The sequence below is a fragment of the Phaseolus vulgaris genome, chromosome 6, assembly GCF_051622355.1.
Source record: "Phaseolus vulgaris cultivar YP4 chromosome 6, ASM5162235v1, whole genome shotgun sequence".
Lineage (NCBI taxonomy): Eukaryota > Viridiplantae > Streptophyta > Magnoliopsida > Fabales > Fabaceae > Phaseolus > Phaseolus vulgaris.
In genome coordinates, this window is record NC_143503.1 from 15,433,709 (window position 1) to 15,457,672 (window position 23,964).

The 23,964-nt window shown below is 31.4% G+C and overlaps 3 protein-coding genes across 3 annotated transcripts; 1 reads left to right on the forward strand and 2 right to left on the reverse strand.

The window, feature by feature from the left end:
- Window positions 1-3,592: 3,592 nt before the first annotated feature.
- LOC137831058 (ATP-dependent caseinolytic (Clp) protease/crotonase family protein) lies at window positions 3,593-9,341 on the reverse strand. The gene is made up of 16 exons (XM_068638571.2): window positions 9,230-9,341; window positions 9,065-9,108; window positions 8,761-8,844; window positions 8,596-8,664; window positions 8,117-8,180; window positions 7,728-7,801; window positions 7,190-7,273; window positions 6,887-6,971; window positions 6,589-6,674; window positions 6,099-6,220; window positions 5,925-5,985; window positions 5,730-5,828; window positions 5,158-5,259; window positions 5,000-5,041; window positions 4,081-4,187; window positions 3,593-3,986 (listed from the first exon to the last, which is right to left on the reverse strand). The coding sequence occupies exons 2-16, from the start codon at window positions 9,095-9,097 to the stop codon at window positions 3,941-3,943; spliced, it is 1,158 nt and encodes a 385-aa protein (XP_068494672.2). The 5' UTR covers window positions 9,098-9,108; window positions 9,230-9,341; the 3' UTR covers window positions 3,593-3,940.
- A 4,888-nt stretch (window positions 9,342-14,229) lies between these two features.
- On the reverse strand, window positions 14,230-15,814 carry LOC137831059 (glutathione S-transferase F9). Its single transcript, XM_068638573.2, has 3 exons — window positions 15,556-15,814; window positions 15,380-15,428; window positions 14,230-14,901 (listed from the first exon to the last, which is right to left on the reverse strand). Exons 1-3 carry the CDS (start codon window positions 15,697-15,699, stop codon window positions 14,447-14,449), a joined length of 648 nt encoding a protein of 215 aa, XP_068494674.2. The 5' UTR covers window positions 15,700-15,814; the 3' UTR covers window positions 14,230-14,446.
- A 4,194-nt stretch (window positions 15,815-20,008) lies between these two features.
- LOC150027186 (uncharacterized) lies at window positions 20,009-22,393 on the forward strand. The gene is made up of 2 exons (XM_090303854.1): window positions 20,009-21,527; window positions 22,299-22,393. Exons 1-2 carry the CDS (start codon window positions 20,009-20,011, stop codon window positions 22,391-22,393), a joined length of 1,614 nt encoding a protein of 537 aa, XP_090159980.1.
- The last annotated feature ends 1,571 nt before the right edge of the window (window positions 22,394-23,964 follow it).

Consider the following 23,964-nt stretch of genomic DNA (forward strand, 5'->3'; position numbering starts at 1 on the left):
TTATACATGAAAATTATAAGTTGCTTTTATTATTTTAAAAAGTGAAAATCAAACAAAAAACATTTTTAATGACCCTAAATATATTAGAAATTTCATCATTTGTCTACATTTCATGTCATATTTAGGAATTAAAAATGGAGGTGTGAGTTTGTTTATACATATTTCTAAAAATAAAAATATATTTGTTCATGTTCTTGTATTAGACATATATATGAAATTCGTTTTCGTGTTTACTATTTATTTTTGTAAGTCCTAAACAATAATTAAATTATATTTTGATAAAAAAAAAGTAAAAATCATAATATAGCAAATATCATGTTATGAATGATTCAATGTTAAAAGGACACTATTTGAAATTATTGAGACATTCTTATGTAAAGAAAATAAAATAATAGATAGAAATATATAAGAAAAAAAATATAAAGGATCAAATGTGTTTTAGAAGCTATTTAATTTAATAAAATTGAGGTTTATTTTTCTTGAAATGCAATATATTGTTTGAACGAAATTAAAATAATAAAATAAATATGAATTAAGATTGTGATAAGAGAAAAAAAAATAATTTGAACGAACTTAATGAATATCAAATTAGTCAAACAAATGAAGAAAAGAAAGAAAATTGTTGTAATAAAAGAAGGATTTTTCAAATAAAATATATGGATGTTGATTGAGTGGGGTTATCATAATGTGATCCAACTTGACTCAATTCATCCTAATTAGATTGAATTGTGTTTATTTATAATTTGGTCATAGTTATCCAATTCAAAATTCACTCTCATACTTATGTTATGGATAATTGTATTATCTTTTTCTTTTCATGTCTTTTGAATAAATTTATTATGATTTAATTTATTAATTTGATTAAAACATTTATTTAATTTTTATAAAGTTATGTTATTTATTAATTAGGATGATACTTGAAAATTATAATTTAAAAAAAAGAATATTTTTAAAAAATTTTAATCAACTATGAACTGGGTTGGATTGAGTTTAACATAAATTTTTTTTGGAGAAACTTAACCTATCAAACTTAACCTGTGAACACCTCTAACAAAAACATATTTATGTAATAAATTAAAAATATTTTAATAATTTTAAACAATAAGTATGGAAACATGAATATGACGATAGGTATATATTCAACTTTACTTTCATATATCCAATTTGAAAAATCAATTATCACTCATAATTTTACTCAAGAATTTTCATCGAAATCAGAACGAATTCAAGTAGCTTGGGTGTGAAGGTTTATTTGTGATCTTTAATCTTATTATATCCATAATTGTTAGTTTGTCATAATATTACTTCTTCATAAATTCATCATTGTCTTAAATTAATTTTATTATAAAAATATAACTGTAAAATTATTAAAAGTTGAAGAAAATAAGTTTACACAACATACCAAAATACCATTAATCAATAATTATATATATTCCATCTATTTGTCGTATAACTTCATCTAGTTTTCCTTGGTTTTAACTAATTAATTACATTATCCTTTAAAAATATATCTATACTATACATAAGTTCTCTCAAATATATACGTCTCAAATATATACGTTTTGCTATTTTCACTCCTATTGTTTTTTCGATCTTTTGATTTTCAAAATTTAAAACTTTATTATTTTAATTTCTCTCACTAACGACTGTTAATTCTTTTTTACGTGGTTAATCAAACGTCAAATCAACAAAAACTGGTACAAATTTATTAGTAGAAAATAAAATTTAAATTTTGAGAAATCAAAATAGTAAATATTTTTTTGAGAAAACAAAATGATATAATATATATTAGTTTAAATAAAATTAAGATAAATTTTTATAAAAAAATTAATTGATATCGTGAACTATTTTCCTCATCAATTTTTATATTAGTTTAATTTTATATCAATTTTGTGATTCCATCATTGATTGTAATTGTAAAATTTTTGATAAAAAATTAGGGGAGATATAAATAATTAAATTTATAATTTATATTATATGCATTTTAAACTTTCGTATAAACACTAACGTTCATACAAGATATTAATAGAAAGTTTAATCATTCTTCATGAAAAAAAGATAATCACTATTTATGTTTGGAAAGGATGAGAAAGAAAGAGGAGTGACCCTCTTAGATGCTAATAAAAAAGAGAAAATATGATGAATTTTAGTATTTTATCCCTTTAACCATAATACATTTGAGTTTATATGTGATTCTTACTGTAAGAAATCAATTATATATGGATGGTTGATGACATAATGGATTATTCCTCATTACATATATGTGTTAAAGCATAATTAATTATGGTTAATGACATAATCGATTATGTTTCTATAATGCGTATCTTTTGAAGAAATGTTTTTTTATTTTATTTTAAATTTTATTTTGGAGGAAAATCATACTTATTTTTTTATTAGTCACATTAATCCTTTAAAAAAATTAAGAAAACTTTAAAGTATAATTTATCAATTATTTTATTCTAAAATTTAAAAAGTTAGATGACTTAATCATTTTATATAATTAAAAATATGTAAGTAAGTTTAGAAATTTATTTGATATTATAGAAATATATTTTTAATTTTATTAGTTTTAAAAATTGGTATAATTACACTTTATATTTAAGGAAAAATGTTTACTTATGTAACTAATATGAATAATTTCGAAAGATATACAAATATTAGTAATTTTACAAATTTTCTTTTAGTATTTATATTCATTAACAGATAAAATCGACATCTAAATATATAAATGTAGGTTTCGTTATCTTTTTTATGACGTTATTTATTTAGTTGTATTATTAATAAAAATTCTATTATGTTCCCAACTTTTAAAAGTGTGACCATATGTCTATCAAAATAATTGTGAATTTTTTTTAAAATAAAAACTTAAATAAAAATATATAAATAAAAATATAAATCTTTAAATATAAACATTCATGTTTATTTTAAATAAAAATATATTAATCTTAAGATTTTTAAGACAAGAATATTTTGATAAATTATTAAATATACAATTAAATTTTATTTATATTTTAGTCACCTCAATTACATCATATCTATAAACTTTTAACTCATTTTCGTTAAATTCTTTTACATTCAAACAACTTCACTCCACTTTTTCTTTCTAATAAAGCCTTAGGAATGTCTCTATTGTACCACTTGTACCACTTGTTATTGTGTCACTATTGAATCATCCACAAATATTTAGTTTCATACTCAAGATATATATGTCTTGGCATAAGAAAATGGTTTGAAGATCCCAATCAATTAAAAATATGGTCGTCAATTTACCGCGTATAAATAAGAACAATCATCACCTTGTAAATCCGTTTTCTGAGAATGAATTATACTTAAATCAAGTTCTTGAAAATCTTTCCTTGCAAAACTGTCGTTACAACCTCATAAACATATTTTATGGCAAGTTCAAACAGTGAGAGGTGTTACAACACTAGTTTTTTGTTTTACTTATTTTCCTTGGCACCAAAGTTTCTCAATTGTTATCACACATTTATGGGTTGAAAATTCTAAGAGTGATGTTTAGAGTCCATCAAAAAATTACCAACTACTCTAAACTCTTTAACTATAATGAATCTTTTTGCATCAAAATATTTCATTTAGATGTCATGAATTGAGCATTTATTTAAAAAATAACTAATCAAATGGGCTATTCATAAACTTGACAGTGAAGTTTGTTGAAATAAATAGGCAGAGCATTATACTCTTACATCATAATTCATGTATACTTGTAGCATCTCAAAGTACATATTTTTTTCCGGCAAAAGAGTGACAACAAACTTAGAGGGCTCCTCTGCATGAACTTTCTTCATCTGTAGAAATTTATTGATGAACATAGCATAACAGCAACCTGGATAAATGCATACCAGAAAGTAGAAAAATTCATGACATAATTTTGGAGGTACTCCAAAAGAAGCAGCATTCAACCAGTGATTGAAATTTTTTCTCAATTGGGAACAGCATAAGCTGAATTCTCATATTTGCCATCCCACCTGTTTGGAGTTAGAGAGAAACTTTTGTTATACAACAGATGAATTTAATTTAAGAATTGATACTTATTGAATCAAAACTCAAACACCAACCAACCTGCTTTCCTCACTTTCTGGAATATGCAGCTCCAAATTCTTATCAAATGGCTGAAAGATCAAGTCCAACTTTGCATCTTCTACTTTGTCAAGAGATGAAGGTTCCCACTAAACAAGGTTGTATTTTAGTATTATAAAAGACAAACAGAAAGAATAATACTTTTTTGTCAAAATAAAATGCAGTTTTGGACTGATTTTGCTAGTAGTCATTAGATTTTGTGTTTAATAGCATAAAACTGGCATTCCTTAATTGGCTTTGATGTATGTTTTAATTTTGTAACCAAACATATACATCAGGTTTTAAGCTTAGATTTTAAATTAGAAGAGACATGGGGTGTGGAGAGAAGGATGCAAATTTTGAGTTCCTGCAAATGCTTGCATCTTATACTGCAGAATTTCATCTATGAATTTGAGAAGCTTTAAACAAGTAACTTAATTTTCCTTTCGTATGTGTTGTTCATTTTTTATCATTGTAGACTTTTTCTAACAATTACCTTGTAAACTACTAACTGCCCTTCTCTGTAGAATCAAGTTATAGATTTCAACTTATGGAAAGGTGCAACATCTGTATAGTTCTATCTTTTGATTACTCAACCACATTGGAAAAAGAAAGACTATAGAAATTAATGAAGAATAAATAGTACATGTACTGACAGAGTAAAAGACATTTTACACTGTTGTGAATCACAAACTGCTATGCATGATAAATTTGTTAACTTTAATGATTTTTTTGAAGTTATACTAAAAAAGATTTATGATTGCTTAATGGTGTAAAAATTTTATACTGATAATGGATGTTTACTAAATTTATTAATGAACTACTTTTACTCCCTCTTTCACATTGGAAAAATAGGCAATTCTATTACATATAAAAGGAGAATGCGTGTATTGGAAGATAAGAGAAAACAGAGAGAGAATACCTTTGGAGAATTATCCTTGTCAACGGTAAGAGCTCTAATACCCTTCTCATCAAAAGACAGAAAAAATTTGCTTCAGAATTTAGTAGGGAACACGTTCAAAATATTTTAACAAAATTGAGCTGTCTTCTGTCAAAATTTGTTCAACCAACACCAGTTACCTCATACATATCCTCAGATATTGTAGTTCTCAGTATATTTATTGTTAATCTGAATTCCCTTTTTAAGCAATGAGCTAGTGTTTCATTCCTTCCTTCACGAACCTGTACATATCCAAGACAATATATATATAGAAGCATGAAATCAAGAAACATGTCATTATTACTTTACAAGGCAAACTTGATTATGTATTTACCATTTCTGTTCTTTGTCCTGATTTCGTTTCTTATAGATTTGAAAGAGAGCAGTTTTAAAAGCCAAGAAGGGAAAATTGTTGCCTTAGTTGCATGTAAACACAACTTCATAGTATGAATGCATGAATGTGTGTATTTTCATGGCCAATTCACCATTATAAAGCTGATTAGGATGTTTTCACCTTTTGCATTTTATCAAGTCAGAAGAAAATACATCAGAATTTAGGAAAAAATAAATAATGGTAGTCTGCATATGAGAGTCCATATATCTTTGGTTGTTTCAACCTCAAGTTTTATCTTCCATTCAATGATTTGATTGAAGAACTCAATATCCAGAATCCAGTCTAACATCTTACAAAATTCATATTAAGAAATCTTACCGATCTTAATGCTATTCTCAATGCAGTTGGTGATGATCTTTTCATTCCTTTAACAACTGCACCTATCCATCTATTTCCTTCCTTGTTTGCTTCAACTTCCTTCAGATTGAATTGCATAGTCATATATAACAGCCTAGAAAGGACTCAACATGCAATTAGAAAATACTATTCCTGTGGAAATAATAAGAAACTTACCAATGATTTTATAATTTCTTCTACAGAATCCTTTGAGAAGCAATCGTTAATTGTTGACTGCCTAAAAATCTCCAAAGGTTACTACTGTCTTGAGCATAGTGCAATTTGCTGGTAACAGCGAGAATAAAACTAACTAGAAAATAAATAATAGATCATTGATGAAAAAGTGATTACTTGTTTAAGATACTCTCTTCATCAAGATTAACTTCTGAAGAAAATTCTTCAATTACTGATCTTATGGCATTCTCATCACCAGAATTCAAGCTAATCAGGCGCTTCTCTAGCTCACCAATTTTCTGGTACACCAAAAATGTAAGCATCATCATTCAAAGTAACACTTAAAACCCCTACTATATGTAACAAACACCCAGTGACTTGGATGCTAAGAAGCACTTTTAAAAGCAACATTCTGGTGCTTTTTTACTAATTTTTCTCCTTTTTCATAAACATTTGACAAGACATTGTTTCAGTGGACCAATGTTCTGAGATCAATAAACAGAAAATGTAAACAAATCTATTAGAGCTGTTTACCATAGGCCTAAAACAAGATGAGATCTTATTAAACTAATAAAGCATATTTATTATAATTGAAATTTGTTATGATTTTGGTGAGAACTTTATAAAAGAGAAAGTCATAGATTGCAGAGATTAAAGATAATCAAACCTCAGAAGGGACAAAATGGGTTGCCAGTCCAGCAGCAACTATTTCCTTCCCACTCAACCTTCCTCCAGTCAGTGCCAAGTATTCACCTGTAATATTACATGCATGATTACAACTCTGCAGTTTTCTGTGTAATTCTCTAATGAATTTTTCTTCACTCTTATAACCATTTATGCTAACTCAGTAAAATTTTAAAGACACTTCTACTGTCATTGAAGAATAAACAGCCAGGAACATAGAAATGTAAAGAGGGAAAATTTTCAAAACAGTAAAAGGAATTCTTTGAGAGACTGTGGTTTACCTAAATGCCCTGGTAAACGAGAGTGATAGTATGAGAAGCCACAATCAGTATGAAAACCAAAACTTGCTTCAGGAGTGGCAAAAACCTGTTCAAGCATTGTTAGAACACACCACCAAAAAGTTAAGGATGAGTACTTGACTAGTATACCACAAAATTAACCTTTTAGAAAATGAGTTTAATTTTGATGTATATAGTCAGCACAATGATTCTTACTCTGTCCACAAATAAAAATTACTTTAGATTTAAAGTAGTTATTACAAAAGTCAACAATTCTATCCCATCTCAAAGAAGATAAATACTCACAGTCTTTTCTGTTACAACTGAGAACTTCAGTGGAACCATCAAAGCTGCACCTCCACCCATTGAAATTCCATGAACAAGAGCAACCTTTTATAATATAATACACCACAAAAAATTATTAAACATAAGAGAAAAAAATAATTAATTATTATATTAAATAAGTTAAATATTATTTTACTAACTAGAAAATTATTAATATCTAAAATATTATTTTATTTATAATAAAAATTTATAAACTAGTTTCTAAATTGATATTTAATTAGTTATTAAGGTTTTAGCTATCAATTAATTTAGATTCTAAAATTGATAGTTAACATCATAGATACCAATTTAGAAACTAGTTTATAAATTTTTATTAATAATAGAAATTATTTTATAAATAATATTTTAGTTTATAAAATAATATTTAATTTAATTGATATAATATAAATTAGTTTTTATTTGGTAATAGAACCATTAAAATAACAGGAGACTTCACTACATTTTAACAATAATATTTTGCCTTAAAAAGGAGAAAGTGGAATTAAGTTGTAAATCAAACCTGGGTTTTCTTATAGGTACTAATGTGATAGCAAAGCCAGTAAAATCTGTAGACAACTTCAAGGCAGGCATCCTCTGTGAAGAAAAATGAATTACTCTTTAAGTGAGACTAAACAATGTAAGGATATATTACTTTATTTTTCTACTAGACCTCACTCAATAAAGAAGAAAAGAAAACAAACACCCAAATTTTCATCATTACTATTGGGTGAAATTCACTGAGACGTAATAAAATTGTCTCACATGAATTTCACTAAATAATAATGTCTTGAATAGACTGTGTTTCACAGTATGCTGCAAGGTATTTTCCTACAGTAAAAAAGAATGAAATCTCTATGTGAACTTGTCTGCACATATTCCTCTAAATGCCTGTGAGAAAGATTCATTTACTTGTTTTCCTGCCATCATAGAACACTCTCAAATCCCCTCCAGCACAAAATGCTCGACCAGCACCCTGGAAGAACAATTGCACAGCAATTGAGTGAAGTGAACATAAGTAAAAAAAAACAAATTCAAGAGGCAGGTGAATTGTTTCATTTGGTAGGATATAATAACAGAATCTGTCAGGAAAAATTTGAAAGAGGCCATTAATAAAAGCTAATAAGGTTACTCCAATATTTTGAATCAGTAAAATTGTAGCACAAACATAAGGGTCTGCAGGTTCAGATTATGTGGTAAATCATCTTTTGGAACCAAAATAGTAAAATAATAGAGCTTAATTTTGATACTAAGCTATCTCTATATAACCAATCAATTAGAAATCATCTTAGATATGTCCTTTAAGAATAATTATTTCAAAATTCATCAAATTTATCATACAGAAGTCATCATAATTGAATAAATAAATAAATAACAAGTAAAACATCAACCTTTATGATGACTAGCTCTGCGTTCTCATCCTTCTCCCACTTTTCCAAATATGTTGCTAGCAGAGAAACCTGAAACCATTTCAACAGTTTTCATCTCTTCTTACAAGCTAATAACAGCAGCAGTAATGAAGGGAAAATTTTGAAAGTTGAGCTAACTGGATCTACCAGTTCTGGTGAGATGGCATTCAACTGCCTTGGCCTGTTCAAAGTGACCACCCTTACATGCTCTATCTCCTCTCCGACAACAACCTTAACATCAAAATCAACAACAACAACTGTGTATTATTCCTTACTACCTTATCTTGATTGAACAAAAGTTGCAGAAACCCATTTTTGGCGGTAGGTAGCAATTACAAACACAATTTTTCTTTTCTACCAAAGAAGGAGCAGCATGCCAAAAGAGAATGACACTGATCTATCAAAACCAAAAAATAAAAAACAAATATTGGAAGCATGATTCTGGGCTTACCTGTTCTTCTGGCACTGCAGAGTTTGGTGCCATAGAGGTGAATGCTGCACAATCAAACAAGAAATGGCATGTTTAATCAAGACAACAAAATTTATACACAAAAGAAGACATTGAATTTTAAGAAAGTAAAAAGAGTGAATCTAAAATTAACAAGTTGAAGTTAACCTGTATTAAGGGTGAGTATGAAGGAAAGTTAGATACAAAAAAAACTAAATGAAAGAAGCATGATCAACTATAGTTGCTACTGAGTTATATAGACACCAAATTTGAATGATTAATTCTTAGAAGAAATTATGGGAAATTATTTTAGATTACATTTATTTTAAACTAGTAAAAAAGATATTTTTTTTTTATTTGTCCATTTATGAAAAAACTGATAAAAAAATGTACTTTTTATTTTTTATTTATAATATTTTGTGTTTTTTATTTATTTAAATAATTATTTTCTGTCTATTGCAGTTGCACTGGCAAGTCCCTCTCAAGAAAATAGGAAGAAAGTGCAGTCAACGTAGTCAGCTATACACGTCATGTACACAAACTAATACAAACTACTAAATATTCATTACAATAATAATAATAAATGTATAATATATAAGTTTTGTTAACAAATTATATTAATAAAAAAAGTAAAAAAATATTATGCATATTTCCTCAATTTAAAAGAAATCATACAAAAGAAATAAATGTAGTTATAAATTAATTACAATACTCGTAGCGAAACGAGAAATAGTTTAATATATGTTTTTTGTTTCGAGTTTTTTAAAATAGTTTTGAAAAAAATGGTAGCAAATAAATGACTTTTAAAAAAATTAATTTATTTTTTATTTTTTATTATTATTTTTGTAACAAGGTGCTCGCACCTGTTTTTGCATGTGGATACTCTGCCGGTATGAAAAGTTCTTAATGTTTAATGTTAATTGAGTGCCCGGTTCTCCAATGGATTGGCCCGCAATAATACCCACAGTTTCTCCTAATTCCACCAAATGACACTGACATGGATATTAATATGAATATGGAAATACAAATTTTAATCGGACACTTATGCCATTTAAGAGTTGTGTTTGAAATTCATAGGTTATTATTTAAAAAATAATTTCTTATTAAATATGTTACTTCATTTTTTTGAAAATAATTTTAATAAGTATCCCAAATAGTTTATCGAAATAAATTACTTTTAGTTATATTTTTTATTTTTAGGAAAATGTTTAAATAAGTATAAAAATATTATAAATATTTTCTATGTTAAGAAAAGTGATTTAAAAAAAACTCAAATAAATTCATCAAGTATTAGTTAAGTGAATAAGCTATTAAGTCATTTATTAAAGCTTCTCATCTACCCACTATTAAAAGTAATATGTTATTCCCACCTACCACTTTTGCCTCCTCGTGGCGTTCACCAACCAAACAGCCCCCAAAGTCTAAATATCACACTTCTTTTTAATATACAAGGTATTTCGGAAATGAAAAATGCAAATAATATGTACTTTTATTATTAAATTTCAAGTAAGTTTTATTTGCAAAACATTTTTTTTTTCGAATTGTTTTGATAGTATTCACATGAAATTTATTAGATAATAGAAAATGTTTTCACTTTGAAACATTTTTTATTAAACGTGTTTCTTGAAACGTAACCAAAATCGTTATCTTCTTTTACTATAAATTAGAAATTTAATTTTACAAAAAGTTAAATTATTATATTAACTCATATTCACGTAAATTCGCTTGATATAATTTAATTATTAAAATTGTTACGAAAAAATATATATATATATTTAGATTATTTAAATATATTAAATGTGAATTATTTATTTTATTTGGATAAAAATTTAGATTTATTACATTTTAATGTTTCTGTTTGGTTAAAGTATTTTAATTAAAAATATAATATTAAACAATGTTTAATAATTTGAACAAAATACTATTTAATAGTGTTTTTTAGTTAATGTTAATCGATAAGTCAAAACCTTTTAAGATTTTTTAGCTAACATAAATAGAGATTTTGTTAGATATATATAAGTTGAAGTTATTTTCAGCTTATATTCTTCTTAATTATTTTGTGGTACTTATTAAAATATATTTAATGGTATTTGTTAATATTTTTTTTTCCAGTAATGTAGGCTAAAACTTTCTTTCTCAATAAATAGTGGAAAAAAGTATTTTGACTGACTTTTAACTTATATAAACTAGGATAAAAATAATTTAAATATTATTAATAAAAAAATATTTATATCATACTGGAAATCTCTTATATCAATAAAAATAAGTGAAAGCATCTGAACCAAGGTTGAATGATATACCCACTGAAGTTAAGTTAACAATACCGTGAAGAAGAACAAATTGAAAAATATAAATAAAAAGAAAAATTTATAAAGAAATTAAAATTCTTATTTTGAAGTAAAATTTAAAATTTCTTATTTTAAAGTAATCAAATTATTTTAATAAATAATTTAAGAATTCTTTTCTCTATAAATAATAAGCATTGTCAATTCTCAACATCATTATGAAGAAAATGAGCAAAGATCAAGGTAATATCAACAATCATAATAAAGTTCATCAAACGCAAAACAGACAATATATAAAAGCTAAAATTTCTCAACAACTATAAACGATCATCTAACGACTACCTTCTTCAACAAGTCTATAAAAATAAAATTTATCAAGAAGAAGGTGATGATGGGGAGATACATATAAGAGAGGATATGAAATGCCAAATAGGCCACTCACAAGAAGAGCACTCATAAAAGCTAAGAGAGTAGAGGTTGCACCCTCTAGATATACTAATCAAATGATAACACACACCTCATAACTTGCTAGAATGATCCTCAAGTTGAAAGAAGAATAATGTATTAGTGTTTTTTCAGCTACTTAGAAAAGTGAACCAAATCTTTGTATACGTTGAAAGACGTTGCCCTCTTTAGAGAGCAAAATGATCTAAACTAGAAGAGTAATCCTAATCATTATATTCATACACAATCCTCCCTATAGTTATCGGACCTAATGATCACTAGATCATTGAAACACTAAACTTTCATATCTTAGCCAAGAGTGAGTGTTTCACAAACAATACTCAGGGAAGCTAGGATTGGCTTGAGTAAAGAATACTTCATGACATGGTTAGTCAAGAGTGACTGCAATCCGAAAGAATACTTGGTTAGCCAGAAGTAACTAGGTGTAAAGAATACTCATGATGAACCAAGAGTAGCTCGTGTCAAGAATACTCAAGGGATTAGCTAGGACTGACTATGAGAATAAAGAATACTCGATTTGTACTTTGCAACATTAGTCAACTTAGTTGAACTTAACTATGCTAGTCAATAATTGGATGTAGTTTGTTGCGATAGATGAACCAATATAAATTATTGTGTGTGATTTTTTCTCTTTCTTATCTCTTGTTATATTGCATGTTGTAATCATCTAAACTAACTCAATAAGGAAAGTTGATGTGTGAAAATCTATTAAAATATTTTATTGAACTTTCCTTTTGCTGACCTTTATGTAAATATATTTGTTTTGAATAAGTAGAAGCTAATGTTTTATTTAATGGTTAAATTAAACATGAATATTTATTAGTCAAGAGATTTAGCTAGCTATAAAAATATTCATCTAACTTGATCCTCTTGAATTAGATGAGTTAAACTTAAAATTAGCTCTTAACAACGTTCGTCTGATTGTTTTTGTTATGAGTTTTTCTTCAAGAGAAATTTTTTAAGCCTCATCAGATGAAATGTTAGTTTTATATAATTTCCTTGTAACGGTAGGCGTCTCATGGTAATTTTAGTTTTAATTGTTGTACACATGGTTGACTTTTATGAGAAATGCACATAATGGGAAGGTTTAAGACAATAATTTTATGTCTTGTACTTAGGAACGTGAACTTGACAATTATTTGTAACGTAATAGTTCAAAGTGTTTTTGTGAGGTTTAGAGAAAAACTTTGTATTGTAATCTCTAAGGATACTCATAAGGAAACTTTGTTCATGGATGTAAACTTGATTAATAGTCGAACCACATAGAACTATTTGTGTGATTTTTTTAAGAAAACAACGAAAAACATTTATCAATTTTTTTCCAACTATTTGTGTAATTTTTCGTACTTTGTTCTTTCTTGTTTTACTTTCTCATTCCCAGTTTCTACATTTTCATTTGCATTAACTTGATTAAACGGACAAATGAATTGTGTTTTTGCTCAATACATGAGTTCTTCTATGTGTTTTGTTTAGAAAATCCATTAAGCATCGTTTTACGCTTTCAACGAAGACTTCAACTAATATTTTTACATTTGACATCGTTTGACGTGTTCATATTTGACATCGTGTGATGTTTTATACGTGACATTGTTTGTCTTTTCATGTTTCAAGTTCCTTTTCAAATTTACCCTTTATTACATATATTTATATTTAAATCAATCATATCAAAGTTGTATACAACTCTTATGGTTGTCAAAATATCATTTCTCTAAAATTTTATATATGACAACATCTATCATGTTTATTTTCATAGACGTTCTTGAACAACATCTAGAACACCTATTGTGTTCCATCTTTCTATATGCATAACAATCTTTGTTTTCAATACTTTCTTTTGATTACTTAGAATATTTTCAACATGGGGAACGAAGGCTGAATCGTCTGCCATGTCTTAATTAGATCTAACATTAATAATGAAGATGATCAATAAAGTCATAAAACTCATCATACCAAGTATGTCGTTGAATCATGCATCTAAGAACTAAAAACAACTTATTCAACATGCAAAATTGCTAAAACAAGTGTTCTTTGAAGAAGAAAAGAAATCCAAATAATAAGGGATAGCTTCTGCTTCCTGCGCTGTGAAAACTCTACCAACTATACCCTCCAAGTAAAAATGCTAATGACTATCATCCTTTCACTCCTAAGATTATGTTCGTCACTCTTCCACAAGTAGAAGTGCTCTAGATTATGGCCGTTAGGCTTTCATGTTATGTTAGGTATAATGAAAAGTTAAGAGGTTGATGAAAAAAATGGAGGCAAAACCAAGAAAGATAATTTGGTGCGCCTTCTTTTTACTCTTTAACAGCAACTTGTAAGAATTACAAGGATAAAATCTTTACCTGTTAAAATCAATGTCACAGTAATTAACGTAAAACATGCATCCATATCCATATGAAAAATGAACAATAACCAGTCTTGCAAAACATGAGAGGTTGCCCTCATGGTCATTATTTAGATTGTATTTGTGACAAGATTCAACTTATAAGATATAAGGAGTTTTATTTAAGAAAAGGAAAAGATCCAAATCCAAATCCACATCTTGCATATAGCCTCCATTTTATTTCCAAGCAGGTATTAGGAAACACTGAAGTCTCATCCCGAAACCATGATGGATATAGAGCTAATTAAGCATCTAGACAGGGTATTTGTATTGCTGAAGCACCTTCTTCCAAGATGGTCTGTTGCTAATATCATCCCACCAAGCATTCACATGTTTCCTCTCTCTTACCAAATTCCCTCTTCCAGTTTGGTTCACCAAATAATGACCAAATGGGAGATGGCTAAGATCAGCAAGGCTGAAGAAATCACCAGCCAAGTACTTGCTATTTGAGAGCCTTTCCTCATAAACATCTAGCACCTTCTCAAGCTTTTTATCACTCTCTTCTATCACTTTTTGGTCTGAAGGAACACCCTTTAATGGGGCAAACAGAATATTGATAACCAAGTTGTAGAGTGGTGGGTGAAAGTTATGAGCTTCCACTTCAAGCCATTGTTCCACTAGACCCTTTTCTTCTATTGTCTTTCCCAACAACTCAGTTCCTTGATCTTTGTACTTCTCTGCAAAGTATCTGATTATTGCACGAGATTCTGCAACATTGGTTTAAATCAGTGTATTAGAATGAGCACAGACTATCCTACAATCGCAAAATGAATATGGGAAAGTAAGCATTCAGCGTTTTAGACTATCCTACATTGGAAATTTCACACAGCAAAAACTAAGTCTTATTACTACCCTATTTAGGTTTTCTGGAAGTTACATGCATGATGCATCAAGGATCAAACCATAACATATGTTTATCAGAAACAACTAAATCACCAATTTCATGGAGTAACAGAATTACATCCCCTTCTGCATCCCCTTAGCAATGGGGGTGCAGAGCAAGAATGAACAATCCTAACCTCACAAAACAACATTCTAGATAAATAGTTTGAACTACTCACATAAATAAGGGCCACTCAAGGTGAAGAACATCACTAGAAAGATCAAAAGTTGAAAAGTCACATTCCTTAACCATACGCACAAGAAAAAACATGCAGAAGAAAACAAAGGGGCTTTGTGGTTTACCATAGAGAGTATAATCACCATCTTGAATAACAGGAACTGATCCGAATGGCTGCAGAATTATTAGGCACAGGTAGAATTAAACATGAAAAAAAACGCAAATATTACCAAAATCCTAAAACCAAATGAAGGTGCAGCTTATGTGGGTAAAAAAATAAGTAGCAAAAGAAAAATTGAACCTGCAACTTAAGGAACTCAGGTTCCTTATGCTCTCCCTTGAAAAGATCAACATCCACTGTTTCAAACTCGATTTCCTTCTCAATCAGACACACAAGCACCCTTTTTGGGGATGCATAAGTTGGACCATACACCTTCACCACCATTTTTGTGTCTAAATATTTTTATCTGTAGTTTGATTGTGTATGTCTGTCATATGTTGTGCTTTTATGGTGTTCATTCATGAGTATAGCGATACTTCTCAACTGTTCAGTAAATTATTGAGCACAAATAGCATTTTGCTTTCTCAAGTGCTAATCTTGACAGTGACTATTTTTTAATTTTAACTTTTGTTTCCATTGTCAGCACTCAATATATTTTATTACGATATAGATTTTGTTTAAAAGCTAAAATCTATAAAGATGTGTTTAGATGATTGGTATTTTCTAAAAGAGAAAGCCAAATTTGATTTGAATTAATTAATGGTATTTATGATTAATGTTCGAATGTTTTTATTACAAGAACAAGTTAGTAATAAAATTTAATATAATATTTTTATTCAACACGAAGCTTACATAAATTAGTTCAACTAAAATCGTTGCAAGTTAGCTTGATTTTAGTTAATTTTTTAAAATATTCTTATTTTTAAATAAATATATATTATTAATTATTTAATTACCGTTGAAATTAATTAAAATTGAATAATAAGTTAAGTAATATTTGAAATTAATTTGATAAATAAAATTTTAAGGATGTTAGTTTTTAGCGACAAAAAAATTGGATAATCATGCATGGATCATGTTTGACGTAATGTAATATATTAATTTGGGTAACCCTATTATTATTAGCTGACTTGACCCATGTTGTCACTTGTTGGGGTTTAGTTGTCTTAGCGTGTCTTTATCGTGTATTAGTCATGAAATTGACTATCACCAAGACAACATACATAGGAGGTTGTATGCTACTATTATAGTGTTAGGCCTAACATGTTGTGTACCGGTCGGCACCGGACGACCGAAGATTGCACATTAAATAAATAAATAAATATGGTAATACGTGAAAAATAAACAATTGTAACTACCATTAAATGGGTCAAGGACACTTCGTAGAACACTCCCTTAATATCAGGGAACCACCAGACACGACCCAGAGACCACTAAGCATGTCTCTAGCAATCAGTTACTTGGCCCACACGAGCCAAGACCCAAGTCAACCTACTAAAGGAACTTCTGAAAGGGGGAAAGGTACGTTTTTTCATAGATCAGAGAGACTTAACAAAACACTAGCACTGACTTGAGCGTCAGAGTGCAATCGCAGGTACCCCGCCGACCGAACGAACGCACGCGAGAAGGAAGAAAGACTCGACGAACCAGATATCTTCAAGCACAACGACAATTGTGTATCGACGTGGATCGACATTACTCAGGCCCTGACATCCACACAGGTACAATTGGCGCCCACCGTGGGGCCCGAGTAATCACTTTCCCAGACCTAAGGATTCCAACAAGTGAAGATGGTTTCAGCAGTGAATAACACCAACAATGATAACGTAGCGGAGGAGCATACGATGATGCTCCAAACCCGGATGCAGGAGTTACTTCAGAAAGGAATTAGTGACCAATTGCGTCATGAGGAGGAAAGGCGGAAACAGGAAGAGGAGCGACAACGGCAAGCAGAAGAAATGGCTCAATTAAAGGAGCAAAACAAAAGGTTGCTGGAAAGACTTGAACAATCTGAACGTGAAGGACACTCACGGACACCTACACCACCACCACATCAATCTGGGACAAGAGTGTTAGCCCAAATAGTACCTCACACGTCACTCGTCCACCATACCCATCAAAGCGTAAAACATGTGGTCCCAAACAGAGTGGCGAACCCAAGGGGCCATCCTTTTACGGATGACATCATAGCCACGCCTCTCCCCAACAAATGGAGAGGTCTAACCATGAACCTCTATGATGGTTCCACTGATCCGAACGAACACCTGAATATTTTTAGAACGCAGATGACCATCTACACGGTTGATCAGACGGTGTGGTGCAAAGTCTTTCCTACGTCGCTCAGGGAAGGGCCTCTCGGATGGTTTACTGACCTTCCCCCTAATTCCATCGCAAGCTTTGATGTTTTGGAATTGAAGTTCACTACTCAGTATGTCCCTTCTTAATGTCAAACAGGAAAGAGGAGAGTCCTTGAGAGCTTTTATGGACAGGTTCAGTAAAGTCTGTATGGGGATACGGAATCTGAATCCGGACATAGCAATGCATCATTTGGTTTCGGCCATACTACCCGGACGGTTCACAGAAAGCCTTATCAAGCGACCACTGTACAATATGGATGAATTGAGAACAAGAGCAACAAAATTCATGCAAATTGAAGAGCATGTGGACTATCATAGGAAGACACATGTTGAGAACACAGAAAGAAACAAGGGCATTCGTCCTCCAATAGTACCGACCGACCGAGACCGGTATCGCCCCAATAAAGGTCCACACTTCCACAATTATACGTCGTTGGTCGTACCGAGGGGGAAGATTTTGGATGAAGCCCTGCAAACTGAATTGATCCCAACATTAAAACAAGCGCAAACACCTCCCAACGCCGATACAGTTAAACGCTGTCAGTACCACCGCAACTACGGTCATACGACCGAAGGTTGCCAAGCGTTGAAGGACAAAATAGAAGAACTTGTCCAAGTCGGCCATCTTCACAAGTTTGTGAAGACGACCGTGCCTACACCTAGATCGCCCCAGCGCGACATTGACTCCCGAGAACGTTCGGGACGACGAGACGACCGAATCCGCGATGATCATCGTCGCACAAATAGAAGAAAACGAAGCGAAAGTCCAGTCAGACGGACAAGGCCCCAGAGTGAAAGTCCCGAGCGTAGAAGCTGAACCAAGCAGAAAGTTCGTGAAGTTATCAACACAATTGTCGAGCCAGTGTCGCTCGGCGTACCTCCACAAGAGATTAATTATATAGCAGGTGGTTTTGCAAGTGGAGGATGCTCCAATTCGGCAAGGAAGAAACATTTAAGGGCTATCCAGTCCGTCCATTCGGCCTCCACACACGCCGACCGCATATACCACCAATCACATTCACGGGCAACGACTTCACCGCAATTGATCCCGCTCAGAATGATCCCATGGTCATAACCGTAGAGATCGACAAGTTCGCAATTGCCAAAGTGCTGGTAGACCAAGGTAGTTCGGTCGACATCTTATATTGGGAGACATTTAAGAAAATGCAGATTTCAGAGGCAAAAATACAGCCTTACAATGAACAGATAGTCGGATTCTTGGGAGAAAGAGTAGATACAAGGGGATACATTGACTTATTCACTACGTTCTGCGACGACTACCTCAGCAAGACTATCAACATACGATACCTGTTGGTCAACGCCAATACATCCTACAATATCTTGCTAGGTCGTCCATCCATCAACAGACTGAAAGCCATTGTTTCAACCCCTCACCTGGCCATGAAATTCCCCTCGGTCAATGGAGATATAGCCACAGTGCATGTAGATCAGAAGATAGCACGAGAATTCTATGTGGCCAGCCTGAAAGTCGAGCCAACCCGACGGCTCTATACCACAACGACTGACCGATCCCCAGACCGAAGAGGTCGATCACCGGAAAGGCGTTCTAGAGGAAGAGGTTCTAGAAGGCACTTGGTTGCTCTCGTCGACCTAGATCCCTGGCTGGATGATCCTCAAATGGAAGCAGGGGAAGATCTTCAACCCATATTCCTTCGTGAAAAAGACCGTAAAACACACATGGGAACGTCTCTCAAGTAGGACGACTGGGAAGCAATCGGTAAGACATTAATAAAAAATGTTGACCTCTTTGCTTGGACTGCTGCAGATATGCCAGGGGTAAAATCGGATGTTATCACTCATCGTTTATCCGTCTATAAAGAAGCTAAGCCGATCGCCCAAAAGAAAAGAAAGTTGGGTGTAGAGCGGCGCAAGGCCACATGAGAGGAGACTGATAAAATGTGCAGGCTGGGTTCATCTAGAAAGCCCGTTACACAACGTGGTTGGCCAATGTAGTAATGGTCAAGAAAGCAAATCGCAAGTGGCGAATGTGTGTAGATTACAAGGATCTTAACAAGGCATGCCCAAAGGATTCATATCCTTTACCTACTATCGACCGACTGGTCAACGACGCGGCCGGGCACCAAATGTTAAGTTTCCTCGACGCGTACTCAGGATACAATCAGATACAGATGCACCATCACGACCGAGAGAAAACAGCATTCAGAACAGACTCCGACAATTTCTTCTATAAGGTCATGCCATTCGGCCTCAAAATTGCCGAAGCCACCTATCAGCGGCTAATGGATTATGTTTTTCACGATATGATCGGACGAAATGTAGAGGTATATGTTGACGATATTGTTGTTAAATCAGACTCGTGCGAACAACACATCTCAAATCTGAAAGAAGTTTTTCAAGCCTTGCGTTAATATCGCATGCGCTTAAACCCAGAAAAGTGCGCGTTCGGCGTAGAAGGTGGAAAGTTCTTAGGTTTCATGCTCACCCATCGGGGCATAAAAGGAAATCTAGAAAAATGCAAGGCTATTACAGAAATGAGAAGTCCCAACGGACTCAAAGAGATTCAACGATTGATCGGTCGTCTTACATCATTGTCTCGATTCGTACCTAAGCTTGTCGAACGAACGAGACCCCTCATAAAACTGTTAAAGAAAACGACTAAGTTTGAATGGACAGAGGAATGCGAACAGAATTTCCTCCAGCTCAAAACATTTCTGGAATCCCCACCGGTCATCCAGAAACCAAACACACACGAGCCCATCACGGTATACATCGCCGTCTCCAACGAAGCAGTAAGTTATGTTCTTGTGCAGGAAATTGAAACAGAGGAACGACCGGTATACTTCGTCAGCCGAGTGTTGCACGGTGCGGAGGTTCGATATCAGATGGTGGAGAAAGTGGCATTGGCTTTAGTCATTACCGCACGACGGATGCAGATGTACTTCCAGAATCATTGGATCATAGTTAAAACTAACTATCCCATTATGAAGATCCTCACCAAACCTGATTTAGATGGACGAATGATAGGTTGGGCAATCGAATTATCAGAGTTCCATATTGAGTACCAACCCAGGGGAGCCATTAAATCCCAAGCACTTGCTGATTTCACAGCGGAACTCACTCATTACCCGACCGAAGAGAAGACATCCAAATGGACGTTGTATGTAGACGGCTCTTCGAACAATCGTTCGTGCGGGGAAGGAGTGGTACTTGAAGAGATTGTTATCGAACAAGCCATGAAGTTTGAATTTAAAACTTCAAACAACCAAGTCGAATACGAAGCAATAATTGTCGGTCTACACCTGGCAATCGAATTAGAAATAACTACTCTAATTTGTAAGAGCGATTCCCGCCTATTCGTTGGACAACTCACAAAAGAATATGAGGTAAGGGAGACTTTACTTCAACAGTATTTCCACTTTGTCAAAAATCTCTTAAGCGGGTTTGAAGAAATTTCGTTCCAACACGTCCGGAGAGAGAATAATACTCGGGCGGATGCTCTCTCAAGACTGGCTACTGTCAAACAGAAGGGAGTCCATCGGTCGGTCATACACGTGACTCTAATCAAACCAAGTGTTGGTGCTGAAGAATGCATGGCAACCGACACTCAGCCTAACTGGATGACCCCCATCAAGCAATACTTGACTGAAGGAGTATGTGACCCGCACTTGGAAAAAACGATGAAGCAGCAGGCCGCCCGATACATACTCATTGACCAAGATCTTTATCGGAGAGGATATTCCCATCCTCTCCTAAAGTGTCTTAACCCTGAGCAAGTCACTTACGTGATAACCGAACTGCACGAAGGAGTACGTGGAACCCATTCTAGAGCTCGAACTATGGCTGCCAAAGTGTTGCGAGCTGGATATTACTGGCCGACCGTACAAGGAGATTGCACCGAGTACGTCCAAAAATGCTTGAAGTGCCAGGAGTTCGGCACTCTATCACACCAAAAACCGGAAAATTTGAATAGCTTGACTTTAGTTAATTTTTTTAAAATATTCTTATTTTTAAATAAATATATATTATTAATTATTTAATTATAGTTGAAATTAATTAAATTTGAATAGTAAGTTAAGTAATATTTGAAATTAATTTGATAAATAAAATTTTAAGGATGTTAGTTTTTAGCGACAAAAAAATTGGATAATCATGCATGGATCATGTTTGACGTAATGTAATATATTAATTTGGGTAACCCTATTATTATTAGCTGACTTGACCCATGTTGTCACTTGTTGGGGTTCAGTTGTCTTGGCGTGTCTTTATCGTGTATTAGTCATGGAATTGACTATCACCAAGACAACATACATAGGAGGTTGTATGCTACTATTATAGTGTTGGGCCTAACATGTTGTATAATCAAATAACCAAATTAATATATTACATTAGCGTCAAACATTATCTATGCATGACTTCATATGACGTGGACAAAGTTGTGTCAACTTGCACAAGTTCTTCATATGAAGTCGTGCCATGTTCGCACGACTTTTCCAAATCTGTAATTTTTTTTAAAAGCATACTCATTTTGTTAAAAAATGAAAAAAAGAGCATGGTGGTCAAAAAACATGTTTTTTTAGAGAATTTTTTTATAATTATATTTTTATGATATTTTCATAAATTTGGTATATAAAAAATATTTTTGAGAACGAAGGACATAATTATGAATTGTTCTTAATGAAATGGAGCGAAAATGGTGGATTTTAGGAAGTTTCGAGGAAGTTGAGCTAGAAGTCAAGCGGATCCTTCGGAGAGTGACAAACGAGCTTATTGAGAAATACTTGATGCAAGTTCACATGTAGAAAATTCTGACAAAAGTTAGGAAGAGTTAGAGAAGTTTTAAAGTGTTAATATGAGTAATAAAGGGGAGAATTAAGTGAGTACTTCTTGTGAGACCAAATGTAAGAATAAGAGTGATTACGTACGGATTTTTCCGTATATAAAAATAAAAGTGATTACATACGAATTTTTCTGTATGGAAGCCAAAAGTGATTACATATAGATATTTACATACGAATTTAATTCAGTAGGTAAATAGACGTTACATACGGATTTTTCCATATGTAAGCCAAAAGTGATTACATACGGATTTAATCAGTATGTAATTTTGGTGCCATGAAGTAGGAATAATTACATATGGATTGTATCCGTATATAAAGTATTGCATACAAAATATTTTTAATAATTGTAAAAATAAGAATATTAACAATATTTAATACTATTATTAATATTAATAATATTTATAATACTTGTAATATTTATAATATTAATATTAATAATAATAATATTCATATTCATATTAATAATAATAATAAGTATATAAAAAATTATAATATGACAAAATAACTTGTCTAGTGTAGTAGTTAAAGTTTTTTTGGTTACTCAAGGGATTTGACTTTGAGTCTAGTTTGTGGGTATTATATCCACGTGATAGTTTCCGCGCTTCTCCATCTTAGTCTCATTTATCTTCTCTTGTTTCTTTTGGTTGCCATGTTCTTTCCTTTTCATCATGTGCACTCATATTTTTCCTATCAAGAAAAAATGTGATTGATTAAAGATGTAACATTGAGAGTGAACAAAAATGCATAAGAGAATAAACTTCTCGTGGAGATTGTCTTCTCCCTGTATTTTCAATCTTTTGTTTTTTTCTTCTTTCTCTTCCAACCCTTTATATAGATTCAACTAATCCTTTTTTTCACACCCGTAACACATGCCAAAGAAACCAACTTCACCAATAACCTTTTTAATAACTTCTTTTTTACAAAAAAAAAAACACAAACCTCTCCAAGTCTCTAAATCAGTTTTTTTTTTTTCAAATTTAATATTAAGACTTAATTTTTTTTCTTAATTTTCAATTTAAGTAACATTTTCCAATTTTGCCATTTCAAAACTCCTATAACTGTTATTGAAGTAGATACAAAATGATATAATAAAATAATAAAAAACGTGTGATGTGCATAGAAAACACTCACTACTAAATATTAATTTTAAAAAATAAAGAAAAAATATTAAAAAGAAAAAGAAAAAAAAATCAAAACCAAATCTTTGTTGTATATTTAGTAACTGCTTAGAAAAATGATGAAATGACTGAAATATCTAAAATAAAATAATAAAATAAATATTGATATAAGTTTAAAATTGAAAAAGAAAATTATAAAAAAAAAACAGTTAAAAGAGAAATCCCTTTTATATATAAACATAAATTATTAATAATTTTAATATTATCCACATATATGGGTATTATCTGCATATATGTATCTACAGGTAATTTAACCTACAAATCAATATTGATAGATGAATTTATCTACAAATTTATATTCATGGATAGTATTAATAATATTATTATTTTTACTAATAACATTTTTATAGTTTT

Excerpts from the sequence above, each read along its gene's own strand:
- LOC150027186 (XM_090303854.1), top strand. The coding sequence starts at position 20,009 with ATGCGCTTAAACCCAGAAAAGTGCGCGTTCGGCGTAGAAGGTGGAAAG. Across the intron at positions 21,528-22,298 it reads CTTGAAGTGCCAGGAGTTCG|GAAGTTTCGAGGAAGTTGAG; the intron begins GCACTCTATCAC and ends GGTGGATTTTAG.
- LOC137831059 (XM_068638573.2), bottom strand. The coding sequence starts at position 15,699 with ATGGTGGTGAAGGTGTATGGTCCAACTTATGCATCCCCAAAAAGGGTG. Across the intron at positions 15,429-15,555 it reads CTGAGTTCCTTAAGTTGCAG|CCATTCGGATCAGTTCCTGT; the intron begins GTTCAATTTTTC and ends ATAATTCTGCAG. Across the intron at positions 14,902-15,379 it reads TGGTGATTATACTCTCTATG|AATCTCGTGCAATAATCAGA; the intron begins GTAAACCACAAA and ends CCAATGTTGCAG.
- LOC137831058 (XM_068638571.2), bottom strand. The coding sequence starts at position 9,097 with ATGGCACCAAACTCTGCAGTGCCAGAAGAACAG. Across the intron at positions 6,972-7,189 it reads CAGTTGTAACAGAAAAGACT|GTTTTTGCCACTCCTGAAGC; the intron begins GTGAGTATTTAT and ends ATGCTTGAACAG. Across the intron at positions 6,221-6,588 it reads CCCATTTTGTCCCTTCTGAG|AAAATTGGTGAGCTAGAGAA; the intron begins GTTTGATTATCT and ends TTGGTGTACCAG.